The 13,364-nt window shown below is 37.3% G+C and overlaps 1 protein-coding gene across 2 annotated transcripts in view; it reads right to left on the reverse strand.

Moving 5' to 3' along the window:
- Positions 1-202: 202 nt before the first annotated feature.
- SLC15A2 (solute carrier family 15 member 2) overlaps positions 203-13,364 on the reverse strand; it is a 35,749-nt gene continuing 22,587 nt past the window's right edge. For both annotated transcript variants that reach the window (XM_063111056.1, XM_063111047.1), the window contains 11 exons: positions 13,237-13,269; positions 12,416-12,504; positions 11,135-11,216; positions 10,422-10,556; positions 9,839-10,003; positions 9,647-9,693; positions 8,060-8,170; positions 7,111-7,207; positions 1,416-1,562; positions 714-818; positions 203-379 (listed from right to left, as the gene is read on the reverse strand). In XM_063111056.1, the coding sequence (XP_062967126.1) occupies positions 203-379; positions 714-818; positions 1,416-1,562; positions 7,111-7,207; positions 8,060-8,170; positions 9,647-9,693; positions 9,839-10,003; positions 10,422-10,556; positions 11,135-11,216; positions 12,416-12,504; positions 13,237-13,269 (1,188 nt within the window). The remainder of the gene's footprint in view (positions 380-713; positions 819-1,415; positions 1,563-7,110; positions 7,208-8,059; positions 8,171-9,646; positions 9,694-9,838; positions 10,004-10,421; positions 10,557-11,134; positions 11,217-12,415; positions 12,505-13,236; positions 13,270-13,364) is intronic.

Consider the following 13,364-nt stretch of genomic DNA (forward strand, 5'->3'; position numbering starts at 1 on the left):
GAGTTTCAGGAGCCTTGTTTAAAGATGTACCGGAAAGCCCAGTCCTAGAATTGACTCTATCATGGGAGAAAGCTGGAGGAAATCAGCTCATATATGATGCTACCTCTCTCACTTAACCTTATAGGAGAAAAAAATGGTTGAAGATAGGTAATGGCTGAGATCAGGGCCAGGAATTATGATCATGGCAAAGTCCAGGGAGTCATTACAACTTTGTCTTCTTGGTCTCTAGGTTGATCATGTTCCCTTGGATATGGAGAATCTGCTTATCTTCTGGCCCCTGAATATCTTCCGGCCTTACAGGAACATAGTAGTAGCCCATGATGGAAAAGATCAGGCAGACCACCAGCAGGACGCAGGAAAACAAAATGAATTCAGCCCACTGCAGGGAGAAATAAATATAAGAGAAGAATATGGAGAAAGCTGAAACTAAAGGGATCTTGACAGAATGAGGATTGGGGAGCAGACTGACCTGAGATCACTGGTTTAGGCAGACTTGCTGGAAGAAGACTGGGTTCACTGGCCTCTCCACACACAGACATATGGTGGTTATTATTGCTACTTATGTAGTATGTCTATTTTTCTGGCAAAGTCTATATATCTAACCCGTCTTATTTCCCAGAACTGAATGGAGTATGAGAGAGGCAGAGAGATGAGGAAAAAGAGAGAAATTGGAGGGAAAACTTGGGGTTTTCCTGCTTCCCTCAGATCCATACCTGTACCAGGCCACTGAACTGCGCCACAACAAGCACGATGATATTGCCAACTGCAACTGTCAATAACCAGGCTGCCTGGAGTACAGATTTCATGCTAGAGGGAGCCTAGGGAGAATACAAGTGTGAAAGTAAACAAACTCCCTACGCTGCTCTCATGCCCCATGCATCTATCTAGGAAACTTTTCCCATAAAAGCTTCCAGATTCAAACTTCCCCCACTAAGTTCAGCTATCACATTGATTCAGGGGGTGGTAATAATGTTAACAGCAAGAATAAAAAGGAGCCCTTAATTGGATATTTTAATTAATTATATCATATAATCATCATTACAACCTTAAGAGATAAGTTATATTAGTATTCTTATTTTATACATAAAGAAAAACATTAGAGAGATAATTCAGTTGCTCAAGATTATACAATAGGTCATGCAGCCAAAATTGAACATGGGCAGTCTGACTCCACAGCCCTTAGTCTTAATCTTTAAGTATTCTTTCCTACATCCCAAACAGTACAGATTCCTATGCTGCACTGTCACGATCCTGGGAGTCAAGATGACAGTGCAGGGTCATATATAAGGAATTCAAGCCAAAAAAGAAGGAGGTCTCGGTCAGGATCACATACTTATTTAAGGCTGTGCCAGAATTAAAATTCACCACTCTTCAAGCAGTGTCTCCACTTCCACTTTCCACTTGCGAAAACTTACCTGAGAATAAGAAAACTCAAGTCCTGTGACAGAGAACATGACCTCCCCAGCTGTAATCAGGACATATTGTGGTAGCTGCCATGCAATGGACATTTTGTTTGCTGGAATGTCTTCCATCTTCCAGGCCTGAAGACTTTGATTGGAGTTCTTAGTAGGAGAAAGAGAAAATTGGCTTGTCAATAGTCTCAAGTAAAACTCCTAACTATGACATCCTATAATCTTATATCCATGCCCTCTTTGTATTTCATCCTTCTACTACCTTCAAGAGATTGAGCATTTCTACACAATTCCAGCTTTTAAAGATTTCTTTTGATATCACTACATTCACTTGCCTAGCTTCAGTCAATCAGATATTATTACTGACACAGAACTTAAATGGCAGAATATTTTGATATTGCAATATTGATTTCCACCATTTTGATCTATTGGACATTTGGATCCTGGACATTTTAAATATAAAATGGCATCTGAATTACAAAGACAAAATAAATTTTCAGAAAGCATCTTCTTGAGAAAAGTTTAGTTCCTTGATCCATTTTCTATTTGAGTAAAATTAAACTGTTTTTTAACATTTTCTATTTTTTTTTTTTTTTTTTTTTGGTGGCTGGCCAATATGGGGATCCGAACCCTTGACTTTGGTGTTATAACACCACACTCTTAGCCAACTGAGCTAACTGGCCAGCCCCTAACATTTTCTATTTTAATCTTTATTTTAATAAAGTTACTATTATCAAAATGAGTTATTTTCTTGGTAACTCTTACATTGAAGATTTTATTGATCAATTTTTAAAAAATCCATATCAAATACCACCTATTATTTTGAATTCTATTAACTGGTCATTATTTTTGAACACACATTTTACACATCCAAATTTTGTCAAAAAGAGGTAATTTTTCTGTACAATTTTGGTCAACAAGAATTTTTTTTCAGGGTCAATTTTTTGTTATTAATATGACTAAATATATGTGATTCTACAAACAGGATGTTTTTGTCAAAAAGTGCTTTTATCATATGCACATTTTTAGCTATGTCTGGTTTTATGTAGATTATGTCTACTAATATCTTTTATTATGAATGGAATAACATTGTAAAAATTATACATATTTCTTGAAGTAAAACTATGATTAGGGAGCCGACCCTGTGGCTCACTCGGGAGAGTGCGGCACTGGGAGTGCAGTGGTGCTGGGAGCGCCGAGGCCGCGGGTTCGGATCCTATATAGGGATGGCCGGTGCACTCACTGGCTGAGCGCGGTGCGGGCGACACCAAGCCAAGGGTTATGATCCCCTTACCAGTTACAAAAAAAACACAACAAACTATGATTAGGTAGTAGGAGAAATATCTGGATAAAAATGAAATAAAAATAGCAAAGGTAAAACATCGAGGTCAAAAGTCCTTGAAATCAAAAGTCTTTGATGTCCGAATGCTCTTGATTCCCTGAGTCAAAAGGCCATTGGATTCAAAATAGTAAGGTAAAGGAGTCCTGCTTTGCTTTAGTTGACAGTGTGAACAATACCTGGGTATCTGTTTATGATCCCTCAGTATCAGAGAAGACCATGACCAGAGTTCCTAAATCAAGATCAGATTCTTAAATGCCACAGGCAGGTAATTAAATAAATAAAACAGGCTGAATGGGAAAGATGAGGACTATGGTCTAGACAGCATAGGTCCCATCAAAAGGGCACAGCCACTACAGCTCAAGCTAAATGACACAGTAATACCTGTTATGGAATTCTGATTTTTTTCCAAGAAATGTTAGTAATCCAACTTCTTAAGTGAAATCTCTATAATTTAAATATTGGCAATTTATTATTCCATTATTTTTTTCAACACTAGGCAGGCCAAACAAGACAGGACTATGGAAGGAACTGGGTCTCCAGACCCCAAATTTATGACCTTTACTCTAGCAGATTATTAGATCCTAGTATTCAGAAACAATATATATGATCTTTGTCTTCAGCAGCATGAGAGACAGAACAAAAAAAATGGAATGCAAGTGTTGTGGTTGAATTGTGTACCCCAGAACTCATATGCCAAAGTCCTAACACCAGTACCTCAAAATATGAACTTATTTGAAAATAGGGTTGTTGTAGATGTAATTAGGCAAGGTAAAATGAAGTTATTAGGGTTGGCCTAATCCAATATGACAGGTATCCTTATTTTAAAAAGGGGGACATTTGGACACAGACAGGAACGTGAAGATGAGGGCAGTCATTGAGGTGATTCTTCTACTCACCAAGGAATACCAAATATTCCAGCAAACCACGAGGAACTATGGGAGAGGCAAGGAACGGATTCTTCCTCACAATCCTTAAGAAGGAACCAACCCTACCAATGCCTTGATCTCAGACTCCTAGCCTCCATAACTGTGAGACAATAAATATCTGTTTTATAAGCCACTTAGCCTGTGGTACTTTGTTACAGCAGCCCTAAAATATCAATAGGGCTAGGCTGGTTTAATATCTGAAAATCTATTAATGTAATATACCATATCAATAGAATGAAGGACAAAACCCACATTATCTCAATAAACACAGAAAAAGCATTTGGCAAAATTCAACTTCTGCTATGGTAAAACAAACAAAAAATACCTCAACAAACTAGAATAGAAGGAAACTTCTTCAATCTGATAAAGGGTATCTATGAAAAACCGACAGGTAATCTGCTTGATGAGAAAAGACTGAATGCTCCCCTCCAGAGGATATCTGCTCTCACCACTTATATTCAACATTGTACTAGAGCTCCGAGCCAGAGCAATTAGGCAAGGAAAAAAAAACAAAAGGCATCCAGATTGAAAAGGAAGAAATAAAGCAATCTCTATTTGCAGATGGCATGATCTTGTATGTAGAAAGTTTAAGGAATCCACTAAAAAACTAATAAATTATTTTTATTATAATTTATTATTAGAACCAATAAATGAGTTCAATAAGGCTGCAGCATACAAGATCAATATACAAAAATCAATTGTATTTCTATAACTTACAATTAGTAATCTGAAAATAAAATTAAGAACATGATTCCATTAAAAACAGCTTCAAAAAATACTTAAGAATAAATTTAACAAAATGAATGTAAAACGTATACTCTGAAAACTACAAAACATTGTTGAAAAAAATTAAAGACTTAAATAAATAGAATGACAGCTCGTGTTCACTGATCAAACTTAATATTGTTAATATGGCAATACTCCCCCAAATGATCTTCAGATTTAATGCAATCCTTATCAAAATCCCAGCTGGCTTCTTATCCTAAGCTGATCCAAAAATTCATATAGAAATTCATGGGAACCAGAATAGCCAAATCAATCTTGAAAAAGAAAAATAAGGTTGGAGACTCACACTTTCTGAACTCAAAATTTACCACCAAGAACAATAATCAAGACTGTGGTACTGGCACAATGACAGCCATACAGATCAATGGAATAGAATTAAAAGTCCAGAAATAAGCCATCACATTTATTTATGGTCAATTGATTTTTGACAAGAGTTCCAAGACTGTTTAATGGGGGAAAGAATAGCCTTTTCAACGAATTGTGCTGGGACAACTGGATATACACATACAAAAGAATGAAGTTGAACTCCCTAACTCACACCATATACAAAAAATAACTCAAAATGGATTAAAGACCTAAATGTAAGAGCTAACACTATAAAACTCTTAGAAGAAAACATAAGCATAAATCCTTGTGACCTTGGATTAGGCAATGGTTTCTTAGATATGACACCAAAAGCACAATCAACCAAAAAAAAAAAAAAATAGATAAATTGAACTTCATCAAAATTGAAAACTTTTGTGCTTCAACAGACACCAACAAGAACGTTAAAAGACAATCTACTGAATGGGAGAATTTGCAAATTGTATATCTGATAACAGACATTTCTAAAATATACATGGAATATTTACAACTCAATAATAAACAGACAAGTAATCCAATTGGAAACTGGGTAAAGGATTGAAATAGATACTTCTCCAAAGATACACAAATGGTCGATAAGTGCATGAAAAGATGCTCAACATCATTAGCCATCAGGGACATGCAAATAAAAAACACAATGAAGATACTGTTTCATACCCACCAGAATGGCTATAATCAAAAAGACAGAAAACAACAAGTATTGGTGATGTTGTAGAGAAATTGCAACCCTATTAGAGGAAATGTAAAATGGTGCAGTTGTTTTGGATAAGTTTGGCAGTTCTACAAATGTTTAAACATAGTTACCATGTAACCCAGCAACTCCGGTCCTATGTATATACCCAAAAGAAATAAAGACATCTATTCATATAAAAACTTGTATATGAATGTTTATAGCAGCATTATTTATAATAGTCAAAATGTGGAAACAACCCAAATGTATATCAACTGATGAATAAATAAATAAAATGTATTTTATTCATACAATGAAATATGACTTGGCAATAGAAAGAAATGAAGTGCTAATACAAGGATGAGCCTTGAAGAACATGCTGAGTGAAAGAAGCCAGACACAAAAGGCCACATATTGTATGATTCCATTTATATGAAATATCCTGAATAGAAAAGAATAGAATAATTTATAAGCAGAAAGTAGACTAGCAGTTGCCTAGGAGTATTGGCTTGGGAGGAAATGGGGAGTGACTGCTAATGGGTATGGAATTTCTTGTTTGGATGATGAAAAATGTTCCAAAATTACACAATTCTGTGACTATACTAAAATCACTGAAGCTGGCCAGTTAGCTCCCTTGGGAGAGCACAGTGCTAATAACACCAAGGTCATGGTTTCGGATCCCCATACTGGCCAGCTGCCAAAACAAACAAACAAAAAACCATTGAATACATATTATTGAATATATATTCTTTCTCTATATATATTTAGTACATAACAATATATTCAATATAGTAATACTGGTATATTAAAAACCATTAATACTTTAAATGGTTTAAATTGTATGGTATATGAATTATGTCTCAATAAAGCTGTTATAAAAATGGCACACCAAAAGGAGCAAGTTAAACAAATTAATTAATTAGTAAAGTAAATAAAATTTAATAGATTGGGATCTTACCACACCAATAGAAAAGTTCACTCTTTTTTGTATTCACTACATTTTTATCTTTAGTACAGTGTCAAAAGCAATGAAATAAAATTAAAGGCAAGATTGACACCAAAATTAAAATTCAGAGGTACCAGTGAAACTGAGAGCATAAACTCTGATTACTGAGACAATTGCTTTTGATGGACCACAGTTTGGACCCCAAAACTTTGTGTAGAGATTGACATTTACTACCAATTTACTACCAGTCTGGGTATTTCAGACTGTGACATGCTGGTAGATCGAATTTCCGGGGAGCTGGGAGATTCGCATATAGAGTCAAACAAGAAGACATAAATAGTTTTGCATAAATAACCTTTGTTTTCTTGAGGCCATAATGAGATTGGAGCAGACTGTGCCATCTCATAGTGAGGACTCAAGATAAATTACGTTTCCCATTCCCCAAGACCCATTGCCTGCTGCTGATGTTGTCTCTTTTAATATACCTGTGGTGACAGTGGGCTTTCTAAAATCACTGTAGAGTTTGTCACCTCACAAGAGGAATAAGTATGTGATCCTGTCTTGCCACAGGATCTCTTTTGTCCTTTGTGCCTGCCAAGAGGATCTCAGGATGTATATACATATATGTGTAGAGGGTGGGGAGGATATGGCCGTGAGCTACGTACCTTAGTAATAATGAACAGATATGCTGCACCGAAGTCTAGTAGACCCAAATTCAGAAAAAAGTCTTCATCTTCTGTTCTACAATGCACTGCAGGGTATCTGGAACAGAATGAGTTTAGGTTAGAATAAATGCCACAGTTTAGAAAAGCACTCCCATCTCCAGGAAAAAAAATAATCTTGTCTCTCTGCTGATGGTGAGGAAAGCAATGAAACAACCATTTCTCTTTGCAGAGAGACAATGCTAGGAGTGAATTAATTTAATGCTAGGAGTGAATTAATTTAATGCTAGGTTTCTTCCCCTAATCGGAGCTCTTTATTGCCTGTCAGGTTTGTTTTTGTTTTTGTTTTTAAATCTTAAACCTGAATAATGAAGGCACAAATCGTTGGTGTACTCCAGGCCCAGGTGAATTTTTGTCACGCAAATCTTATGACTTTGTGGAACAGCATAAAACAGTGAAACTGAGAGGATAAACTCTAAGTAATGAGGTGCCAAGGGAAGGTGCCAAAGGGTAGTAGCAGGAACCAACAATAAAGTTTGTGAACCTCACAGAGATGGGCCATGTTAACTACACAGTACGACCATCACAGGAATCATGATCTCAATATACATGTGCCGAAAAATATGAGACTGAGGGAAGAAGAAAGAGTTGGAAAAAAGCAAGTCTGTCTGTCCTCGGGCCGAGCCCGTGGCGCACTCAGGAGAGTGCGGCGCTGAGAGCGCGGTGACGCTCCCGCCGCAGGTTCGGATCCTATATGGGAATGGCTGGTGCACTCACTGGCTGAGTGCCAGTCACGAAAAAGACAAAAAAAAAAAAAAAAAGAAAATGAAAAAAGTCTGTCTATCCTCAAAATTAGCCCAGATGTACCTGAGGTCCCCACTTATACACAACAATAACATTTAAATAAAAAATTCTTGATAAAAGTAAAATGTCCACAGGGCAACACTCTTACTCTCCTCTTTGCACAGTTCTGTAAGCAGACACAACATAGTCTTCACCAACATTGAAGGAGATATCTGTACCCAGAGAGATGTTCACACCTTTATGCAAAGTGTTAATAAACCTGAGAATAGAGAAATTATTTACATATCAGACAAACACATCCAAATAGGGACACCTGATAAAAGAGGGTAGGAGCCTTTTCTGTTTTGTTTATTTGCTATATCCCCAGTGCCTAGAATAGTGGCTGGCACATAAAAGGTACATTTGATATATATTGTTAACTGGACAAATGAATGAACTCACACGTAAGATGTAATCAATTGTCTTGGCTGTCCCCAACTTTCTTCTTCCTGAAGTATTACCTTTTTATCCATCACATCCTCACCAGATCTCCAGTGGGGTGAACACTATCATGATCACCTATGGTAATCAGAGTTTGTTCACTAATCCAGCTCAGGTGAATCTAATTTCTTTCCCTCAAACTGAGACTTTACTAAGAAAAATAAGATAATTATGTATATATAAAGATATAATGGTATCTACATAAAACTGATATCCTCTTATAAATGAAGTCTGATTTGACTTATGCAAAACTCAGATTCCCAACCCATAGTAGTCTGTTATCATTGTTTTGGGGACTGCAGGAATCTTGGACCCTTCCAGAATCATCTTTCTAGTCTTCTGAACCTGGGCCCCTAGACTGTCCCCTCAGGATGGGTTTTTGGTACATTTCTATTTTGATAGCTTTTGCCTTGGTCTCTGGCCCAAGGGACAAGAAAGGCAGTTACCTCTAGAGTTCTGAATGTTGATTCCTGGACTTTAGGTCATCCTGCACTGACCTTCTAGAGGCCTATGGCTCTCTGGTGTAACTGTTGTCATTTATTTTGAGCTGTTTGCTCTTTCTAAAGTATATTCAAAGGCAAGTTATTATGACTGTTCTACCTTTCAGTGAAATTCAGACTTTTCATTAAAAGTTCTTCTCTAAAATGCTTTCTCAATAGCAACCACCTGATTGTGGTGGCCATAGGAAGGTGTATCTGTCTATTTCATGTCTAATTCCTGCCACAAAGAGCTGGTGACCTCTTTGGTGCTCCAATTCTGTAACTACCCTCGTGGTCTAACAAGACCTTCAGCCTTATTGTATCCAAAACCAAATCTTTTGACTCCAAATGTCTACTACACAATGATGCTTCTATAGGTTTTTAATAAAAACTGTACTTTAAAAGATAAATAACCAATTACCAACAACAAAGGGAGGATTATTTCCCTCTGGTGATCACAGAGAGGAATGTACTCAGTTATTTTCCTGAGAGCAAGATAAATGAATAAAATTTAGCCCAAGGAATTTATGCAGTACAGCACAGGGGGCATACATGGATACAGGGTCGTCTTTGAATCCCACATGAGAAAGCAAGCCTATCTGCCTTTCACTGTCCTGGAAAATGCCTTATGACTCCAATGCCCTGATATTCTAGGAGAGAGAATTCCTGTCCAGAACAAGTAGAATAGGAGGCTTCTTCATTTGAGGCCCCAAAGATCAGAAGAGATCCAAGATTCAAGAGAACAAAGTGGCCTGGGGTCTCCTTGACATCCAAACCTTATGGTTGTCATCCCATTGGTTGTTCTGTTTTCTACATCCTTTACCTACAAGAGAGGAAAGTAAAAATCAGTAACAGCTGACAAAAGGGAACCTATAATCAGAAAATTTGACCATCAGGCAGATCCTTGGTAAGACATTGATGAGCCGGTCATCTTATTTTGAGATGACAACTTGGAATGGTCAACTTACCATTATGCTGGAGATACTCTTTCCATCCTCACGAATGATCAGACTGTACCAGTTCTTCTCCTCCACAGAATGCTCAGTGTAGACAGACAAATTTTGATATTTCAGGTGGAAGTGTAAATCCTGGCTTTTTGTTTTCAAGTGCAGTTTGGAATAGTGTGGAGTTTTCTGTAGGATGAAGACAAGTCCAATCACCTTCTACCCCATCTCGGACATCACAATCTCATAGCATCTAAGGGCGAGTGACCTCATCAGATACTTTCAACCAGCAATTCCTTTCTTTAACCTAGTAATTCCACTTCAAGGAATCTACCATAGGAAATAATTACAGGCATGCATAAAGATTTATGAGTAAGGATATTGATTATGGGATTATGTATGCTAATTAAAAACTTAAATTCCTATAAGGAAATGTTCAAATAAACTATGATGTATCTATAGGATGGAATATTTGTACCCATTAAAACCATGTTCTAAAAGATTATCTAAGGACATGGGAAGATGTTTATGATATAATTAATGTTAAGAAAATATCAAGGTCAATACAGCATATAGAGTTTATAATTCATTCAGGCCCATACCTCACCTGAAAGGATTTAATGGACTCTACCAGCAGAGAATTGTTTTCATTTCCCAGCACTATCACCTTCACCTCATCATCTGCCAGATTCAAGACTTGCAGAAAAACCTCTTGGGGACCTGGCTGGGGTGGGGCCATACCCTTAGGACAGAGAACACACATCAAAATCACCAACAAATACCCCTTCAGATACAATGAGAACACATTTCTCAGTCCTGTCTCTGACAGCCTGGCTTATCTAGCCAAGAGGACACAGTTTACTTCCTCTGAAGAATATTTGGCATAGAAAACACTGAAGGCAGTTTGGAGGGGGAAACACCAACTCAATGCGGCAAGCACCAGTGTGTGTTTTTGATTCAGCTGTGGCCTCATACTTAATTCCTGATAATGGCTATTCAATCTGCCAAAGGTATTTGTTTGAGTATCTAGAATGGCATCATATAAACCTGTGTTCCCTAAAGAGACAGCTAGATATCTTGCATATTAGTGTTTGGGAACTCCCCGAAAATACACTTTGAATCACTCAAGTGGGAGGTGGGCCTCACTTCACATTGTTGGTTTACCCCTGTATCTACTCATTTATCACAAGTAACTTATTATGCATCTCCTGTAAAACAGGTACTGTGCAGGTTGCAGGGAATCAAGTTTGAACAAATCAGAAGAGTGAACAAGACAGATATGGTCCTGCCCTCGTGGAGCTTAAGATTTATTGAACTCACATTTATTTTTATCTCTACGGCTGCCGCAGCTGCAAATGCCAGGCATGCTAGGATCATACCAACAGCCATTTTCCTAAGTGAGCTGCAGAGGAAAGGAAGAGACAATTACTCATATATCTAAATTTTAGGCTCTAAAGATAAAATCCAAACTTCTTAGCCTACTATCAAGACCTTTCTTGATTTGGTCCCAACTACTTTTGAAAGTATTTCCTAGAACTCCCCTTCACACATCCTTCTTTCTCCTTTTACTTGAATCACATTGAACTGCTCTTCTCTGTAATGCACCATATTTTCCCACTTCTACCTTTACTTACGATGGTTTTTCTATCAACTATGTCATAATGTGAAAAACAACAGCATTTGGATCCCCATACCGGCCAGCCACCAAAAAAAAAAGGTCTAAAAAATAATAGTAATACAACCAGGTTAATTAAACATTTACCATATGCCAGGCACCGTACATATTTTTACCTCATTTTCTCTTCAGAAGTCTTTGTTCACCCTGGCAGCAGGAAAGACTCTCTACCTTCTATACATTTCCTTGGCATTTCAATTTTTCCATCCTAGGGCACTTAACATATTTTATCTGTGTAATAGTTATCCTTGCATATGCTCTAGCTCCTTACTAAACAGTAAACTCCTTGAGGGAAAGATTTGTGCTTGATTTACATTTGCATGGCATTGGTCCTGAACTCCCTAATATCATCTCAATGAATGAGTAAATGACAAAAGGCCATTTGAATATAATAGTCATCAAAACAAAATTGCTATTAAGTCAAAAATGAAAGGAGGATTGAAAACCTTCTTTACCAAATTTTACAAAGAATAACACCTCTATTAGAATAGGAGAAAAGTAGTAATTAGGAACAATTCTACCCCCAAACCTACCAGGGCCCCCATTTCTTTCATAGGAACAACAGGAGATATAAAGGAATTAGTTCTCATAAAAGGCTCTGGACTTCTCTGAAGAGGCAATATTCAAGAACAAAGCAGCAAGCTGGTTTACAAGCCTAATCTCACATACTTTTGACTTTCCATGAAGCCTAGACCTACCCCTTCAACATCACAGGTCAAGTCCACAGTAATGGTTTGAACGCGCATTAGTTAGATCTAATTCACTTTTCCAATATCAATAGGCACTTAGTCTAACATGGAAAAATAGAAGCAGATAAATGAAAAATCAAAATGAATTATCATTAAGTAGAAAAATACTGACATTGAATCTTTATTGAACTGGACAAAGACTGAGTTTGGAGTAATACAGGCATTGTGAGCACTTACGAGAAGTTAATTCCACACTTGGAGACCAGACGATAAATAACAAGGTCAAACAACGGGATGAAGATAAGTACCAGAAAGGGATTTATTACCTGTAACACCATGGCAAAAAAAGATTAGCTACAAATGTTTTTCTATCATGAGTGTAAGCATGTGTTTTCATTTGCTTGTGTGCACTCTCTCACATCTACACACTTTCATCGTAGTGGACACAAAATTGATTCCACATTTCTCAGTCCCTTTACATCCAGGACTCTATTTCCCCTGCATAGCACCTTAGCTTCCAAATATCCCAAGAGACCAGTTTCACTCTGAGCCTGTTTCTCTGCCAATCATATCAGGAGCTCTTGCCTCCCATTTTCACATATCTTCCCCAGCTCCACAGCCCAAGGAGAAAATGTCATGGCCAGGGTAGAAGGAAGGAGAGAAGGAAGAACTGGGAATTGTTGAACAAGGGGTTAAAAAAGAACTGTGAGTGTACAATAAACAGAGATTCTGACCTCATTGCTCATACAACAAGGCCTTATACTTTCTTTGACAATATTTCCAATTACACTACCTTGACATGGAAAAAAAATCCAATGCTTATGCTTTACTTATTGGCTCAAATTCCCTCTCCCTGGTGTTGGAGAAGAGCTGCTTATTTAATAGGGAAAGTGAATGAGAAGTGTGGAGCTTAAAGAGATGTTTTCATCTCTATGCTTGGCTCTCCTCAGCATACAAGGAAAAAAAACCCATCAAATTATGGTTGTTAATTGTAATACTTCAGGTAGTGGTATAGATGAGAAAAGAAAGGTCTCCATGTCTATAGAGAAGTCTCCTACCTGCATCTGGTCGGGCTGAAGCACAAAAAAACCCTGAAACATTATAACAAATTATATTTAGATGGTGGCTGAAGACAAGAAAAGCATAGATGTACAATCTTGCTAATTAGCAGGTAAGAAGCATATAA

The sequence above is a fragment of the Cynocephalus volans genome, chromosome 1 (genome assembly GCF_027409185.1).
Source record: "Cynocephalus volans isolate mCynVol1 chromosome 1, mCynVol1.pri, whole genome shotgun sequence".
Lineage (NCBI taxonomy): Eukaryota > Metazoa > Chordata > Mammalia > Dermoptera > Cynocephalidae > Cynocephalus > Cynocephalus volans.